This window comes from Scleropages formosus, chromosome 6 (genome assembly GCF_900964775.1).
Source record: "Scleropages formosus chromosome 6, fSclFor1.1, whole genome shotgun sequence".
Taxonomy (NCBI): domain Eukaryota; kingdom Metazoa; phylum Chordata; class Actinopteri; order Osteoglossiformes; family Osteoglossidae; genus Scleropages; species Scleropages formosus.
The window spans coordinates 20,330,260-20,348,487 of record NC_041811.1 but is presented as its reverse complement, the minus strand read 5'-3'; the positions used below and the strand labels follow the sequence as shown (position 1 = coordinate 20,348,487).

The 18,228-nt window shown below is 41.0% G+C and overlaps 1 protein-coding gene across 2 annotated transcripts; it reads right to left on the bottom strand.

Moving 5' to 3' along the window:
• Positions 1-1,111: 1,111 nt before the first annotated feature.
• cnot6l (CCR4-NOT transcription complex, subunit 6-like) lies at positions 1,112-17,258 on the bottom strand. Of its 2 annotated transcripts, none has more exons than XM_018736877.2 (12): positions 17,031-17,258; positions 14,076-14,197; positions 13,520-13,706; positions 12,880-12,965; positions 12,336-12,425; positions 11,558-11,626; positions 11,251-11,408; positions 10,733-10,887; positions 10,293-10,444; positions 7,644-7,871; positions 6,479-6,681; positions 1,112-4,353 (listed from the first exon to the last, which is right to left on the bottom strand). In XM_018736877.2, exons 2-12 carry the CDS (start codon positions 14,185-14,187, stop codon positions 4,144-4,146), a joined length of 1,650 nt encoding a protein of 549 aa, XP_018592393.1. In that variant the 5' UTR covers positions 14,188-14,197; positions 17,031-17,258; the 3' UTR covers positions 1,112-4,143. The 2 variants fall into 2 exon arrangements, with proteins under 2 accessions (XP_018592393.1, XP_018592392.1); XM_018736876.2 differs by lacking the exon at positions 17,031-17,258 and adding an exon at positions 16,491-16,527.
• Positions 17,259-18,228: the final 970 nt, after the last annotated feature.

Genomic DNA, 18,228 nt, shown 5'->3' with positions numbered 1-18,228 from the left:
ATTCAAATGTAATAACTGGAGGCCGTTAAAGTGTTACCCTGTAGTTCAGCAGGATTATCTAAGGTTTGCCCTTCTGCAATATTGCACTGAAGTCCATATGGACTCGCCTCTCACTGAGAACTATAGATACACATCTGAAACAAAACACTAAAGCAGAATCACACAGACCTTTTTGTTAACAATTTCACACCACATAAAGAAAGCAATGCTGTGCTCTTGAATTAAAATATAAAGTACACCTCTGACCACTGCACAGAAAAACTCATCTTTTGGCCAAAGCACCTGAACGGAACTAAAAGTGACGCCGCCAAATCAGTTAAAATGAACACCGAACTCAAATACAGTAGAACTCAAAAGATCTGAGAGTCAGTCGATTATGGTCACTGCAAAGGATACTAAAAACTTACTTTAATAAATTGAAATCTCTCTATTTAAACCAGAGATTATGCAAAAGTAGAGGCAAATTAGGGTGAATATGTAAAATCCAACTGTTCTCTAACAGTAGTAGTTACCCTCACCACAGCGCTACATCCTTAGGCAATACTGACATACACCAGTTTTTACTGTACCATTTTCTCTACATGACCATGAGTCTTAGGGATTTTTCTCATCTCTTTTTGAAGGAATACTTTCACTTAAAAGCAGTTCAAAACATTATTTAGGTGAAGTGTAGGAAATGCCTTCAAATTCTGTTCATATTAAACAATTCACATTTTTAATCTTTTCACTGAATCATCTTCAGGGTGCAGTGAGACTGGGCCATCTCAGAATCAGAACAGGTAAAATACATAAAACCCACACTTGTACAAAACATATTTTGTAAATATAAAATTGACAACATGTCTTCAACGGATGGCGTAATTTGGGAAACTGGACAATTTAGGAACCTGGACGTAACCAGTCGGTTCAATAAAACGACCTTATTTAAGTTATTTTTTCCATCTGTATTAGAAATACACACATTTTCAGAACCGCTCATCCCATACGGGGTCACGGGGGAACCGGAGCCTACCCGGTAACAGAGGGCGTAAGGCCGGAGGGGCAGGGGACACACCCAGGACGGGACGCCAGTCCGTCGCAAGGCACCCCAAGCGGGACTCGAACCCCAGACCCACCGGAGAGCGGGACTGCGGTCCAACCCACTGCGCCACCGCACCCCCGTATTAGAAATAACTGTGGGGAAATAAGATTGTAAAAATACTGACTCAAAGTGACACCTTGCCAAATATTGCAAGTCACAGACTAAACAGATGAAATATGCAAAAAAAGTGGATAAGCTGGCTTCAAGTATGCCAGTGCTACACAACACATATACCAAAAAAAAAAAAAAAAAAAAAAATTGCTGCGATAATCTCTGCTTTTCTAAAAACCCAGGAAATGAGGCCCCAAAAATTATGCTGCACACACAATTTCCCCAAATAGCTGTGGCAGTGGAGGGGGGGTCAAAGAAACGGCTCACACACTCTGTGAGTAGCAGGCAGCACTTCTACGTGAGAGTAAAATCTAGGCACAGTCATAAAAAATGGCAGAATGTGCTCTAAAACACATATAAATATATTGTATCTACTGTATGTGTAGCTGATGATCCACCTGTTTATGCTGTATTTTAACAGTTGATAAAACAAAGCCATATGGCAAGAAATGCCTTAAAATACACTGTAAACAGGTTCACCAGCTCAAATTAAATGTGTAGTTAGTTTTAGTGTAGTTACATCGAAAGTGAAGGTACACAGAATTTGGGAGTAGTATGTAGCCTCTAACACTCAGGGGTATCATCACAGTCATAGAGAAATGTTTAAAATCCACTCTTTTCTTAATATAGAAGAAAAGTCACAATGCTATTGTGATATTGTCTTGCAGTTCCCACATATTCATGTAAAAATGTCTCACCTTAACAAAAAGGGAACCGTAACAAGTAAAGCTGTTAAAAACAGTTAGGGTATTACTGTGGGCTGCCATTTATTCTGCGCATAGGACATCCTGTAAATGACTTCTACTGCATTTTTTTCCCCTTCAGATCAAGAAGACCTACAGGATGCAGCAGGAGAATCCAAACACACACCCGGAGACATCACGGCGTAAATCCAGAGCAGCAAGAACTACCTACAGCAGACTGCTCTTGACGATGTTCCGGTATGATGAAGGCAGTTGCGAGCTTCTCTGTTGGTCAAATGCGGCCACCGCGATACAGTCCAAGCTCCACACTGTGCTAGGTGATGCCAGAAAGCACTAGGAGTGAAGTATGGGCCTCACACTTTTTACTGCGGTGCTCCATGACTGCTACTGACTTCGAGGGCGTGCGCATCAGACGAACCACCCTCCAGTGCAAACAAGCAAAGTTTATATCTTATAGAAAAAATTCATTAAGAATAAAGCAAATTAAACAATATTCTTTGAAATGGGTCATCAAGTTTCAGGGCAAACTTCATGTAAAACTGATACAATATGTGCATGTGAAAAAGGCAGTTCATTTGCATTAAAAATGATGTGGCTGCCTTTGAGACTGTCAATCTTTTCCTTCCATTAGGCAAACTTAACATTTTAAAAACACGGAGACCAGTGCCGGACACAATGTCCCATGCATAAATCTTTACTTCATAGGGAGCACTCTGGGGACAGATGGCTGTCATTTCATAAAATTCTTGAGTGATCAATTTAGATACTATTCAGTTCAGGTTTGTTCAGCAGAGTGAGAAACTGCCAATAATTGTGTGTGTCATCCTTTCAGGTGGGATGCAATGACTGCTAACAGTCCCTGGAGACTGCAGTGCAGGCCATGTTTAAATTTACTGTAGTTGTAACAACTTTCCAGAAATAACTGAGGATACATTCATTCATTTTAGCTGACGCTTTTCTTCAAAGTGACTATTTACTCATTTATACATCTGGCTAGTTTTTACTGGAGTAATTGAGAGTGAGTACTTTGCTGGTGGTTACAGTGGGTGGAGGTGGGATTTGAACCTGCGATTTCTGGGCCCAAAGGCAGTAGCTCTAACCATTACACTATTAGCTGTCCCAATTTTCATATGACATCACAATAACCTCATGATGTTATTGAAAGGTTTCTCTAAAACCTGGATGGACTATAAGCCTCAGAAAAAAGAAACTGCAGAATTTTCTTAGAATACTGAACTGCGACTGGGGGTGTTCAAAAAGAATTTGTATGAAATATCCTCAAGCAATATTCAGAAGTAATTCCATTCAGGTAAGAAGAACCCATGTGCTACTGACTCAAGGACTCAACTACTGCAAATCTGAACAGAAGAGAATAATGCTTACAAAATCTCTATGATATGAGAGAATGTGTATCTTACAGAATTTCCTTTAACTATTTCAAGGTGAAAAATCTCAAATTCATACTCGTATGCTCAGCTGGCTTCATCAGATTTCAAATACGCTGTCCACATTATCACCTGAAGATTCTTAACACCAAGGACCTGAACAGATTGGCAGGTTTATGCATTTCCAGCAAACATAGCAGTTTGACCTTTGAAAAATAAAATATACATGTGCTGTGTTTTACCACAAAAATAAAATCTTTTTGGTTCATGTGCATACTGCTTGCAGCAAATAATACATTTTTTTAAGAAAAAATGCATAGTGTAGAAGTAGCAGCACGGAAACATTACAAAGAAAATATTTAGTTTTACTGAATAGGGCTGGGATCCTATTTTAAATCTTACCGGGCACTATTTTTTTTCTTGAAATTTGTGACATTACAGATAAATCACAGGTTTTTTTTTTTTTTTTTTTTAAATCAACTATAAGCTTTTTTACTCTGAAAAGAGATATAAACAATTTCCATACCTACTGGAGACTCTAGGCAGGATGCATGGTCAGAGGACATGATTAATATGAACTTACAGTGCTCACATTTATAGACCAGTCAGTTCAGGATAAAATAGGGGTAGTTCCAACTGCACATCTTAAGATAAAAAAACAAAAGTATCCCAACCCTAATTTGGTGTCAAGCTTTGAGACAAAATGAGTAAAATCCATGTGCAAACATTAAAAAGGAGCACCTTGGCAGAGGTACTGATCAGTGTGGCGGCCATACTTCACTCCTTGCCGCTAGGATGGAGGTGGGTGGTGGAGGCTCCGAGTGTCCACAGCTGCAGGATGGGGACGGGGGTGGGTGCCGTACTACCTCTGGACGGACAGGTGCAGGCCATTGAGTAAAGCTGCAGGTGGGCGCAGCTCCAGCTGGGCCAGCAGAGAGAAGTGGTCAGAGGGGATGTGTGGGTGTGGACAGCCTGTGATGTTGTTGTCCATCAGCCACTGCGCATCCAACGGCCCCAAAACACCCAGGACACTCATGTGGGTCTTGGAGTAGAAAATGTAGTCAATCACGCCCTGGGGAGACGGGAGGAATTGAGTGGTTGGGTTATGCAAAAAGGAATGTGTGCTGTTTAAGAAACACTGCAATGGTGGAAAATGCGGAATAAAGATTCATTTGTAACAAACTGTATGTTTTCCTTCTTTGGTTCTTTTTAGTTGCAAACTGAAATCAACAGCTCACCGTTACTTGTAATCATTCAAAGAATAAGAATGATGGAGTGATCACTCATTCAAATCAGACAGCTAATAACAGAGACACAAAACACATCTCTATAATGTACTTTACATAGGAATAACCTAATTTCATCCAAACCAATGTATTCATATGCAGGCTCCCCATTCATTCTTGATAATCTACTTGTAAGATCAGTTGTCATATAAAACAAGTAATTACCATTTAAATGAGAAAAATACTGCATTGCTGAGTGTCAAACATTCCCTCTTTTTTTCCATCTGCCAAACATGCAAAAGTGAGGTACCAATTAAACACAGGAGAAAGTAAATCAAATCCAAGTCCAGAACACCCGAAGTACTTTGAATACTTTTACATCCTGGCTTAAGACAAACATATTCAAAATCACTTATACAAAGGACATTTGAGTGTTCCTCATTTCTATCTCCATTCCCTGCTATCATTTATCTTTATATTCTTTCTTAAATATTTCACTTTTATTTTAACATCCTTCTGCTGTTCTTGGGCAGCATGGTGGCACAGCAGGTGACAGTCTATTCAAAATTTTCATGGACACTTTTCTCCAGGTCTCCTGGTTTCCTCCCTCAGACCAAAGACTCCAGTCCCTTGCAGAGCGAGTGAGTGAACTGGCATCCCATTCAGAGTGTATTGTTTCACATCTTCTCCTTAAAACACCTAGGTTCAAGACCACTGTGACCCAGCTTAGGACAATAAGTTAATAATAATGGCTAGATTCTTTTTTTTTTTTTTTTTTTGAAACTTTCAAAATGCTACCCCCCCGTTGTTCTCTTATCTCCTCAGTTTTTTGTCTTATGTAATCTATGTTATCTTATCTTTATCAGTCTATTTCCTTTCATCACTTATAAATACGTGCTTGATTTTTCAGTGCTCCACATCACCATAGTGAGAAAGAACTGAACTGTAATTTTTAAAATGCTGAGCTGTAACTGAAACCTATCTTTGTGAAGTGGATCACATAGCTGCTATAAAACAGAGATTGATAACGAGTATCGCTATATCACCTGATATGGCAATTAATGTATTTACTGATATAGTCTCTTGTGACGAATGTAACTGCTCTCTGGTGAACTATCTGTAAATTTTAATTTATGCCAAAAGAAAAATAAATCAAATCAGCGTTATTACCTTTCATACGAGTTCTAGATCTTTTATCTCAAGTTTTAATCTAATAGATAAGACTTTCATTTGCCTCTTCACCTTCTTTTAGCACTTTCTTCAAAACTTTTATGCTTTAAGACTCCTCATAATAAATGATAATGGTTTTAAAATATGGTACAGCTTGAGTTTTCTAAAAGATACTAGTGAGCATGAACACAGCCACACAACACCTGGGATGTAGAGGAGAAGCCATACTTTAAGGGGTTGGGGGGCTAGTCACTTTGTGTAATGCTCAATATCAGCGAGGTTCACATTTTGAACTGAAATTTTTGCTCTCAAGTGTATTCTCATGTGTCTTGATAACATTTAAGTGCAACGTGATCCGCACAACTTTGCACACATCGCACTATTTTATTTAACCTTTAATACTGGGACTCCACATCCATATCTTGCTGTATATTTCTAATACATCGTTATATTTCTGTTATTCCACATTGTTAGACCACTATATATTTTTACCACTATATTTTTATCTTATTTTATTATTTATTCTATCCTATTTTCATCATTATATATTCTTCATACTTTTGCAGTAAGTTTCTAATTTCTATTTATTTGTACTGCCTTATTTATATTACCTCTTCTATCGGTCTGTATTACAGACAGTTGGAAAAGCATTCCACTGCACGTCATACTAAGTATAGTTGTGTATGACAAATAAAACTTGAACATTTAATGATACAAATTACATGTTATCATAAGTACCATACTCTTTTAGCAAGGGGACAAAACAGAGACATAGGAATATCGCAAGGAGAACTCTCTTACCTTGAAGTCGTAAGTATAATTGGTGTAAGGCATCAGATCGCTCTCATAAGCGCTCTTCAGCTGGAAGCCATGTGTGATGCTGCCTTCTGTGTTCCCATTTTTACTGGTGCAGCTGAAGTTTGTCAGACATTCACTATAGCGGAGTTCTCTGAAGTCCTTGTGATTTTCCGCTACACCACCATTGCTCAAATACTCAACCACTCCTGGACAAAAAAAAAAAAAAAAAAAAAAACTTCTTACCTTTTTTTTCTTACACTATGTTAATTTTTCTATTCATAAACTACAAAAGTTATTTTCAAAGGAGTTCAGTTCTCAAAATACATTCCAACTTTGTAGGAGCTTTGTATGTTTTAATATCATGAACTGTACTAATTCATAAACTCTGTTTTCTATAAATTCAGTCCAGAGATCGTAGTACTGTAAGTAATTTGGTGCTTTTCCAGAGCTTTAGGCCTACAGAGATAATATACTGAAAAGAGCAGCACAGTGGCACAGCGAAGATTACTGCTGTCTCATAGTGCCTCAGCAGTGCGAAAGGATGTGGGTTCGATCCCTGCTCAGTCTGTGGAGTTTGCATGTCCTCCTCGTGCCTGTGTGGGTTTCTTCCGGGTGCTCTGGTTTCCTCCCACAGTCCAAAGACATGCTGTTCAGGTGAATTGGTGACTGTAAATCATCCATAGTGTGAGAGCGAGAGAGTGTGTTCCACTGATTTATGGATGAGTGACCCATTGTAAGTAGGGTATCTAACATTGTTAAATCACCTTGAGTGACTAAGGTGTGGGCTGGTAATACTGCACAGGTGGTCCCCGATTTATGATGATGTAACGTTCCTCGAAACCCATCGTAGGTTGAAAATGCATTTAATACACACCTCTACATGACAGAATGAAAGGTGCGGATCGCTGCCGCTGCCCAGTATCGTGAGAGCGTATCGCTCTGCATAGCGGTTCCCCGGGAAAAAACCTAAATTCAAAATTCGAAGTACAGTTTCCACTGAATGGCCATCACCACATCACCATCGTAAAGTCGAAAACAATCATAAGTTGAACCATCGTAAATCAGGGATCACCTGTACAGTGTTCATTGGAAGTCACTTTGGAGAAAAGCATCTGCTAAATGAAGGAACATAATGAAGGTGTACTCCTTTTCTAAAACCTGCCCATACCCGAGTCTGGCAATGAGTTGAGATCTGCACACAAGACAATGGGGATGGAGGTGGAGTCCAGAGATGCTGAGCTGGATGCCTCAGACTCAGAGGCCTTCTCCACAATGCTCTTCAGTTCTGAGATGAACATCATGGTCTGGATGAGCTTCACATCAGAGAACTCTGGGTCCCAGTGCATGTGGGCATTGGCCACCAGGAGGAGCTGTTTCTCTTGCAAGGGCTTTGCCCCTGAAATGCAACCACAAAATATTGGAATCGCACACAATTCAATTAAAGACGTGAGCAAAAATCACAAGCAGTTGTCAATACACAACAAAAGCCTATTTTAATATATTGCTGAATGGACTAAATTGGTAAAATGTAAAGGGATGGTATCCTAAGACCAGTAGTTCCACAGCAACTTGCATGGGTTTCTTCTGGGTGGTTCGGTTTCCCCCAGTGGTACAAAGACATATGTTTCCGGTGAACTGGGGAATCTAAACAGCCCGTAGTGTGTGTGTACATGTGAGTGAGTGTGTTACAGTGCACTGCTGTATAAATGGGTGAAAGAGTATAGTCAGTTTAGTGAAGTCTAGCTAGCATTATAAGTTGTCTTGGATAAAGGTGTCAGCTAAATACTGGTCACTGTATGTCACTATATGTCACTATGAAGAAAATAAAAATGTAAACGATGAGGATAATTTGTTTTTAATGCACTCACCTAGAGTTCTATAAAGATGGAAGCAGACCCTAGGAAGCTGCTTTTCACCATTTGAATGTATGCATATTTGATCTTCATTTCAACAATACTGAGCAATAAAGGTAATCTAATGTAATAAATTACAATGAAAATTTTCCTTCGCAATCTTTTAGTTAACTGAAAGGCACAGAAAAATGAATTTAAAATTGAAGGTTGACAAAACGCTGCTGTGGAAAAAATAAGTACACCTCTAAGTTTCAGTACCTGGGTTTGCCAACTTTTTCAGAACTCACTTCTTGTAGGTGTCTCTTATAATTGCCCATCAGTCTCCTACACTGACTTGGAGAAATTTCTGTCAACTCCTTACAGAATTCCTTTAACTGTGTGACACCTTGCATATACTGTCCACTTCAAGTCTCCCCAAAGCATTTCTAATGGGTTAAGATGTGAGCTTTCATTTGGCCATGCATTAACTCTCCATTTCTTCTTTTCGACCCATTGTTCTGTGGATTTGCTTGGATGTTTTGGGTCATTGTCTTGTCAAATGGTGCACTTATGGTTCAGCTCCAGCTTTGGACAAATGACTTTATGTTACCCTCAAGTGCTCTCTGGAACAATGTAGTATTCATGACTAACTCTATGATGGCAAATTGGCCAGGCCCTGAGGCTGAAAAGCAGCCCTAAACCATAATTCTTCCACCACCATGCTCTACAGTTGGTATGCGGATCTGTTCAAAGGCAATTTTTAATTTGGCCAAACATGATGTATGGCATTGTTGCCAAAGAGCTCTACCTTTGTCTCATCTGCCCAGGGCACAGCTTCAAATAGCTGTCTGGTAAACTTCAGTCATGCATCTATATTACTTTTTCAGACTGCACACATATAGCAAAGCGGCCTGTCTCATTTGGATGGTGGACTCGTGCACTTCACATTTACCGAGGAGAGACTTGCCTGTAAATCCCCTGATGTTATCGTGGAGTTTTTGGAGACATCGGCTTCATATTTTAGTCAGCTCTTTGGCTGAATTGGGGAGAACAACCTGGCCTGGATAGACTACCAACGGTTGAAAATTTCTCCATTCGCAAATGACCTTTCAGATAGTGGAGCAATTAACTATAAATTGCTTGAAAGTGGCTTTAAAACCCTTCCTAGACTCATAGGCATCAACAGTCTTTCTTCTGAGGGCATGAGAGACTTCACTATAACCTTGGCATGATGAATCGTTAAGACCAAACCAGACCACAAGTTGAGGTTTACATGAGACAGTGCCCTTCAAGTTAGTCTCTAATGATGTTCTAATCATTTTCACCTGATTCTAAATTTTAGCCACTGATGCAATTTTAAAAGGTAGGGGTGTCAAATTTTTACAGAGAATAAAATATCATTTCTATTGACTCAAATAGTACAAATAAGTGCAAAATGTGTTTTAAATATATCTCATCTCCTTTATCAGTATAATTGAAATGACAATCAAATATTCTTTTGTTCAAAAATGTCAGTGACCCCATTGTTCTATTACAGCCATTATATCATAACCATTTCTTGCTATTTTAATTTATATAATACCCCCAATTCAGTTGTATGTTGTTACCCAATTCTTACGTGTCACCTTCGTAGCAAGATACATGCTGAACTCCAGAAGCAGATATTCCTCAGATGCACATGCTATGAACGACCCGCTTCTTTTCCATCAACAGGCTTCGTCATGCAACATAACACACTTGGAGGAGACTATTACTTTCCCAATTACACTGCAGCCCTGTCAGCACCCAGCTGACCAAAGATGGTGTTGTGAGCAATGAGAAAAAACATAATTTAATGCAACATGGGCCAATTTATGTTTCGGGGCCTTTCGGGTCACTGATGCTGTTGCTGGAGATAGAGCCTCAAAGTAGCATCTCCATCCCAATTTAACAATACAACAGTTTTCAGAGTCAAGAGGTCAACTGATATAGAAGGAATTCCTTACCGCCAGCAAAGAGCTCTTTATTGACCTCTAACAATACAGCTACGCCGATGTTGTCTTTTGTCATTACTCGATTCAGCATGACCTCCGACCCTTCTGAGTTTGCCATGGCCACCTGATTGAACTCCACAGTATGCTTTTGCACAAGCGTGAATCTGGAATAAAGAACGACACATGCCCACATATTTCATCTGTCGAATCTGAATAAATACAAAAGTGTTCAAGAATGTTTGTCAAGAATACTTAGAGCCAGTCAAAATTCACACAGAATGCACAATCAAGAAAAACCCATCATTCTGTGGCGTAATTCATTCTTTTTAAATGTTATATTTTCAAATAGGTCATTACTGAAATCAGGAAATATTCACAAGACTGTCACACTAACAAATATTCAATGACGTGATAGGCACAGTCACAAGGAGGAAACATGGTTAAAAACCAACTTGTCTGTTTTGAAGAATATTGCACAACCATCCACGTGTTTCCTCTCTGGCTCAGACACCAGTTTGGCACGAGACTTTGGACAGAAGTAGCCATCGTAGCCACGCTCCTTCAGGGTTTCCAGAAAGAGGGTATAATATTGCTCAGTTTCCACTTCCTACAATATAGAGCAAAAATGCAGATGACAATTTAGAGGTTTCCCCCTCAGGAAAATCACAGCCCAACTTAATTTCCCTCAATGGAGTTCTGTCAGAAATGGCAAAAGTCACTTGATAGAAGTGAATGATAAAATTTACTAAAGATCCATTACTTTTACGTAGTTAAAAAAAAAAAAAAAAAAAAATTTGTATATATTGAGCATATACAGACTGCATGTGTATATAAAACCCATTACAAAGAATGGTGAGCCACCAGCATCTGTTCCAAGAAGTATGAGTCTGAATGGAAAAAGTTACATTTAATTGCAAAACTGCTGTCTTCCATTATCTTTCTCTTGTATTGTCAAAGCCATAGCGTTTACCTGAAGGCTGATGATATCTGCATCACAGTTGGTGATCTCCTCCATGATTCCCTTTTTCCTGTACTCCCAGTTCAGTGCCCACGATGGACAATAGCCGTACAGCTGCCTTGTGGCATACTTGTCACACAGCACATTGTAACACATGATGGTGAACATAGCTGGAGAGGATAAACATGTTGTTAAACATCATTTCAACACACACGGAGGGAGCATCCTATAACTGACTTCTGAACATCTAATAAGTTTTTAAATGTGACTTTATACCTTTGTATAGCTTGAGGATGTATGAACACAGAATAAAACCAACCTGTCGGGATCATTTGGTCTCGTTCTTTCAGAGTGATCCATGGTCTTTGGGGAAGCTGTTCTGGATGCACTAACACAGCACATAAAGTAAAATAAGTCCAACACACACCAAAAGGACAGGGAGGACAGAGAGATCGAGGTAGAGAAGAGACACGAGAGCCATTTATTTCTCATAGTTTGTCATATTTTAAATTGCAAATACGTTTTGTAAAATTATTTCCCAACAGTTACATTCAGAAGAGCTGCCCATTTTCAACTAAAATTGTAACATGGACCATGGAACAGTCTATAGGTCAGTATTAGAGAAGGTTCTTTAGTCAATACATCGAAATCTTGAAGTCTGCTATCTTTTTCAGTGTTGCAGTCCACGCTGCTGTCTGTCCAGCTGTGTCGGCTTCTTTGTGCTGTGGGGACATTTACCTGGTTGAGACCTGCGATTACTCATTATTTGCACTACCCCCTCACCTACTTCACGTGTTGACCAAAGATGGCAAGTCCAAACACCACAAGACCATACCAGAATGTACTTTACTCACAACACCAACCCAAACCCAAAATGTGTAACATTAGAATGTCTGTGAGTGGTGGACACCCGTTAGCCTTGGACCCCCAAGGGTTTTTTTAATCCATACAAGTATGCGCATCATTGTTGGATGGCCATCTCTGTCTTTACATTATTTTGTGTTAAGGGCTCCGAAGCAAAATGTTGGAAGACCATTCCAGAAAAATTAAATAAATGTTAATATAGTAAACAGCTGAGAAAAAAAATGTATGAGTACCTGCGAGATTGTCAAGCATATAATTTAGCAACTTTCTGGTTCCATCTGGTTCCTGGTAAAGGTTGAGGATATCTTGTGACAGTGGATTTCCTGAAAAAAAGATTACAGTTGTTTTACATTGGGGGGTGTGGGGGCGCAGTGGATTGGACCGGGTCCTGCTCTCCAGTGGGTCTGGGGTTCGAGTCCCGCTTGGGGTGCCTTGCGACGGACTGGCGTCCCATCCGGGGTGCGTCCCCTCCCCCTCCGGCCTTATGCCCTGTGTTGCCGGGTAGGCTCCGGTTCCCTGCGACCCCGTACGGGACAAGCAGTTCAGATAATGTGTGTGTGTGTGTGTGTGTGTGTGTATATGTGTGTGTTTTACATTGGTCTAGAATGTGACTTTACATCCATAATTTAGCAAGGTACAATAGCGCAATGTAAACACTGAATTTAAAAACTGTCATGGCGAGATTGGTGTCACAGGCCTACATTTCAATATGTCTATCTAAAAATCTTGTCAACTCAGTCTTTGTAACATGAGACCATTATACTGATGAAAAAATACCTTTCAATCCCAATGTTTGTAGTCGAAACAGCCGTCCAAGTTCATAAGGCAGAACCCGCAAAAGATTGTTATTTAAAAGTAATTCCCTGTAAAACATAAACAGATGGGACAAATTCACATTTTAAAAACAGAGCGTAGTATTATCATCCTGTTTAAAGACCAATTTACAGCAATTTTCTTATGCAAAAGTCTATCACACACATTTAATAAAACCCCACACATCCCCTAGATACAGCAGAAAGAAACTGCACTGTTCCACTTGAGCCCTGTGTTTCCGGGTTAGGCTCCGACTCGCCGTGACCCTGCTTGGGACAAGCGGTTTCAGTCAGTGTGTGTGTGTGTGTGTGTGTGTGCGTACTGTTCCAAAGTAGCATGTACCAAAACATATGCTATATTTACACACTACAAGTCACACAGCCTTGTGACTGCAGGAGTGACACATTCGTTCATTCCAGAAGGCATTAGTTGGGAATGATGACATCATGGCTGACGATCTACAGTACACTAAATGCCCTTGCCTGTGGGTAAATCAACATTCTACTCCCACTGCTTTTGCTAAACCAAAGAGAGGAACTGCCTAAATTTCCAACTCTTAGCTATATACCACTATCAGGGTGTTGTCACCCTTCTCACCACAGACCTGAGAGACACCATGTTTCCAAGTTCTGCTGGGAGGCTGCGCAGCTTGTTGGAGGACAAGTTCAGATACACCAGGTTTTGGAGCTTGGCGATTTCAGGCGGGATGCGGCTCAAATTGTTGTCGTTAAGGTGTAATGCTGTCAAGTGTGTCAGCGTCCACAGTGAACTGCTCAGGCATCTGACCCGTCCTAGAAAAATCAGGCAAAATTAAAACATCCCAATCTGAAAAGTCAATGATACAGGATCAGAATTTATTTATTCACCAAGAAAACTGCCATGTGCCCAGTGCAGCTACTGCTCTTTATCAGAGGAAATAAAAGAACTGATTTTTATACGATCGACATGAAATTTGTATCAAGAAAGAAATGTAAAGTCATGTCCAATGTCAATAGCTTCCATTTTACTCTCTCCAAGGGAAGTTGATGTTTTCAACAACAAAGCTTTCCAAACAGAATGTGGTAATCAGTTCAAATCTTCAATACTGACTGCTTTCCTATTTAAAAACCCTATTTAAAAGTATGAGAGTACAAGAAAAATTTGTCAAAAAAGGAACTAACCAGAGATCTCCAACTCTGACCAGTGTGACTTCTTCCCACTGGCTGCCTCCTCTGCGGACATAATTGTATATAACCTGCGAGGATCTGGGGGATCATATTTTTCTTTTGGCATACCTGTTAATCTGAAATAATAATTTAAAAAAAAAAAAAAAAAAAAGGCAGAAACAAATTCAGTCTAAGATTTTTGGTGCTTCAGATTCCAGTTTCCCTAGACAAGGTACAGCATTTTGCTTTGCTAAACCATAACAATGGCACATTAAACTTAGTCTCACAGCACCAAGACAAAACCTAAGAAAACTGGATGTAAAAGTCTGAAACATTACTGCTCTACCTTAACCAGTTGAAGCAACTGCATAACATGCAACAAGCTTATGTACAATTCTTGGCTATTTAGTTTTCTCAAGGTGATGGTGGTTGTGAGTCATGAGGCACATGATACAGAACTAACAGGACAGGATGTGGTTTTATGCAGTGTGTTTCACTGGCAGCAGAAAGCATAGTGGTTAAGGACAACCGTAGGACTTCTAAGTACTGATTAAACATCCTTTTGTTTAAATGGATGACAATTTAATAACAGCCTCAGCTAACCAAAAGGAACAGTAATAAGCCGAAAATGTGCTCCACCATATTAAAACAGCGGTATAAAAATCAATTTTACTACATTTGATTTGAAAAGTGATATGATTAAACTAGGACCCTTAAATTATGAAATCACATTTCCTCCACACATGGTGACATTATCTGTTATCCTTCCCTCTTGATCTGAAGATCCTTCTACCAGACAGGACTTGCTGACATTAAGACTGAAACATGAATTCACAAGCAACACTTGGCTCTGGAACATACGCCTCCAAAATAGAGACTGACCTCCAACATTCAGTATTCCAGCTGAAAGAGTATCAAGTCACCTCTGACTGTTGCTAAACAAATTCACACACCGGTGTTCATTCATTTAAAGAAATTATACGCAACACCCTTCTTTTTCGCAGCATGTGTGAGGGAGCTTAAGTGTACATGTACATCATTCAAAATTGGAGGAAAAAAAGGAAATACTATAGCTAAGAACATAAAACAACTTTAAACAAATACACCACCATTCAATTAGCACAGGACAAGGAGATGTAACACAGAAATAACTTTCTCCTGTGTCACTAAGGACACGAGTCATCAAGTTTTTTTTTTTTTTAATAATTATTTGCTACCATTCATTCATATGTGCATACACACTTCACAATGACAGAGCAACAAATACGCAGATAGTTTTGAAATAATTAGTAAGGACTGCAATTAAGACACATGCAAACATTTACCAACTGGATTTCTAAACTGAGGAGCAAGTAAGGCACTAAAGCTCGATGTGACTTAAGTACAGTAATATAGTAACAGTAATAAAAAAAAAAATCTATAGGAAGGTTTTCGGGATTTATCTGTCCTGCGTTTAGGCACCTACTCGAACGATGAACATCAGTGCATCAAGTGGATAGTAACAATCTAGGTTTACTTAAGAATCATGTCTGCAGCCATGTTTCTTTCTCTTAATCTAATGGACAAATTGTATTTTTGCTGAGAGATGTACATCGCTTTGGAGAGAAGCATCTGCTAAATGAATAAATGTAAATGTACAGGACTGTACCCATTACGTGTCCATAGCAGAGCTGCTGAGCAAAGGTTTGCACACAAAATTTTACTAACACTTCTCTTCAATTATTTATACAGCTCGGTAATTTAACCAGGATAATTTAGGGCAAGTACCTTGTTCAACGGAAGTACAAGTGAAGGTAGGATTCGAACCTGTGACCTTTAGGTCCAAAGGCAGCAGCGCTAACCACTACACTGTTCCAGCTTGTGGAATACACTTCCCCAAACCGCGTGCCAATGAGAGTTGTGCAACACATGTTTACATTCGTTTCATGGTCTGCTGTTACAAAACAACTCGCTTCATTCTCCAGACAGCTGAGCACCGACTTTTGTGCGCATTCCCCCCCTCCTCCTCCTCCTCCTCCTCAATTATTTGACCCGACTTGACTTGTGCAACTGTCACGCGCGGGGCAGCGGGAAACGCGTCAAAAACGCGCGCGCGCGTACGCCGACAGGTTTTCGTGACGTGGGCACAACGTCTACCAGAAATGTCAAAGAGCTGGTCATTACGTCGCAGAGCAAGAGCGCCAGTAGTTACTAGCCGCACTTATCACGAGCCCTAGTACTTACCGGACTACTAGTTTACAGTGGCTGGACAGTCAAACAGCTTTCATTCAGTAAATGGCGACAACAAGTATAACTTAAACGTGTGGCGAACCTTACTAACTTAGGCACTTGGCCGTATATTCTGAAGAGGGTACCTAGGCTAGTAGGATGTTGTGTGTTCGTACAGTACGGGTAACTTGTAAAATTTGCCCAAAACTATAAGATACTTACAGTAAATTAATGCATAGCGGTAGTATGAGCGACGTCGATGACATACTCGTCACATGATTCGCTACTAGCAATCCAAGCATTTGTTTCTATAAGCACGGATCCCCCGGCGGGCCTGTTTTCCCAGACGAAAAAAGTGGTGTAGGCACGAATTCCAAAAAGCAAAGACATGTCATGTGACGTCGCCGAGGTGAATGAAATTCGTGCGGGCGGATTCGCCAAAGTTAAGCCTAAAGGAGCACCTGAAACGCCGCAGGCTTTTTGAAAGCATTTCAGTGGCCATGGGCCACAAGCATACATACACATAGTAGCTATTTTGCTGCAGGCAGCGGAACGTGTCGGGGCCTCGCTACACCTCAGCGCAGCGCGCTATGGAAACGGGCAGCTGCGCACACGACTCTCGTTTAAAATAGATCCTCTGAGCCCGGGAAGGACGCAGCAGGCACGTAGCACGGGCTCGACGCGCGGCTCGCACACGCACGGCACAAGCCCGCCATTTCACTTGTTCTCATTTCACGTTTGTTCCGTGGCGGGTGTGCGTACCTGCATTCAGTGTGCGATAAAGACGATCCGGCGCGGTGCTCTGGAGAGACATGCAGCCGGCGGTGCTCCGGCGTCCGCGCCTCCTGAGCGCTCCTGAGAGCCCGGCCGAGAGCGGAGAGGGGCAGCAATCATGGCCGCCGCTCCTGAGCTCGCGGAGCGCGCCCCCTCCGCCGAAAGGTGCGAGCAGTTCACGGGGGGAGTTCGCGCAACACGACTCCAGACTCTCCTCTTCCCCTCCCAGCACACGTGCCGTACATGTGTGCACCTGGGGCGCGTGCAGCCGGTGGGGGGGAGGGGTGTGTACCGACACACGGCACGCGCCCGCGGAGTAAAGGGCGCGAGAGCGCCAGAAACCATCGCGGCAATACTCCTCTACTCAAGACCAAAGTTTATAACTGTGGACCCTCAACTTTATTTGTCAAAACCAGTCTTATTTCTGGCTTACTTAACATTTCACATAGTCTATGGCGAAAACACTGTAGCAGTTCTGTATTGGTGTTCAGTGGAACGGTTCACGTACGCGAGTTTCCACTTAGTGCTGTGCCGTGTGTGTGAAGGAGAAAAAGTGGAATTCTTACAACGCATTAATGCACTTTTTTAGGTGTGTGTCGGCACAGGAACAGCAGGCAGCGCACGTTGGATTTCCCCCTCTCTCTAAGGAGCAGAATAAATGAGGAAACTTGCCGTGAAGTGTCATAAAATTGAGTATCTGAGGCGAAAGGTGTAAGGGAACTCAATAAATGCAATATTTGTTCGTTAAATGGCTGGTTACATGTGAGGTGCAAAGTACAGAGTGAGGAAACCGATCTTTGGTTTTGGCTGTAGAAGATGGACAAGCTATGGGGTCACTGGAGGCGCCTGGGAAAAAAATCCAGCCCTACAGAGCAATGGCGCCCCCTGGGGGAGTAGAGGAGTAACGGCCACACACCTGCAGTAGGAAGGGTTCTGAGAGCAGCTGAATATTCATTCATTCATTCATTTATTTATTTAGCAGATGCTTTTCTCCAAAGTGACTTCCAATGAACTCTATGTAATGTTATCAGCCCACACACCTTATTCACCAGGGTGACTTACACTGCTGGATACACTACTTACAATGGGTCACTCATCCATACATCAGTGGAACACACTCTCTCTGTCACTCACACACCGTGAGTGAACCTCAGCAGCATGTCTTTGGACTGTGGGAGGAAACCCA

Excerpts from the sequence above, each read along its gene's own strand:
- cnot6l (XM_018736877.2), bottom strand. The coding sequence starts at position 14,187 with ATGCCAAAAGAAAAATATGATCCCCCAGATCCTCGCAGGTTATATACA. Across the intron at positions 12,426-12,879 it reads ACAAACATTGGGATTGAAAG|GAAATCCACTGTCACAAGAT; the intron begins GTATTTTTTCAT and ends TCTTTTTTTCAG. Across the intron at positions 11,627-12,335 it reads TATGCTTGACAATCTCGCAG|TGCATCCAGAACAGCTTCCC; the intron begins GTACTCATACAT and ends GTGCTGTGTTAG.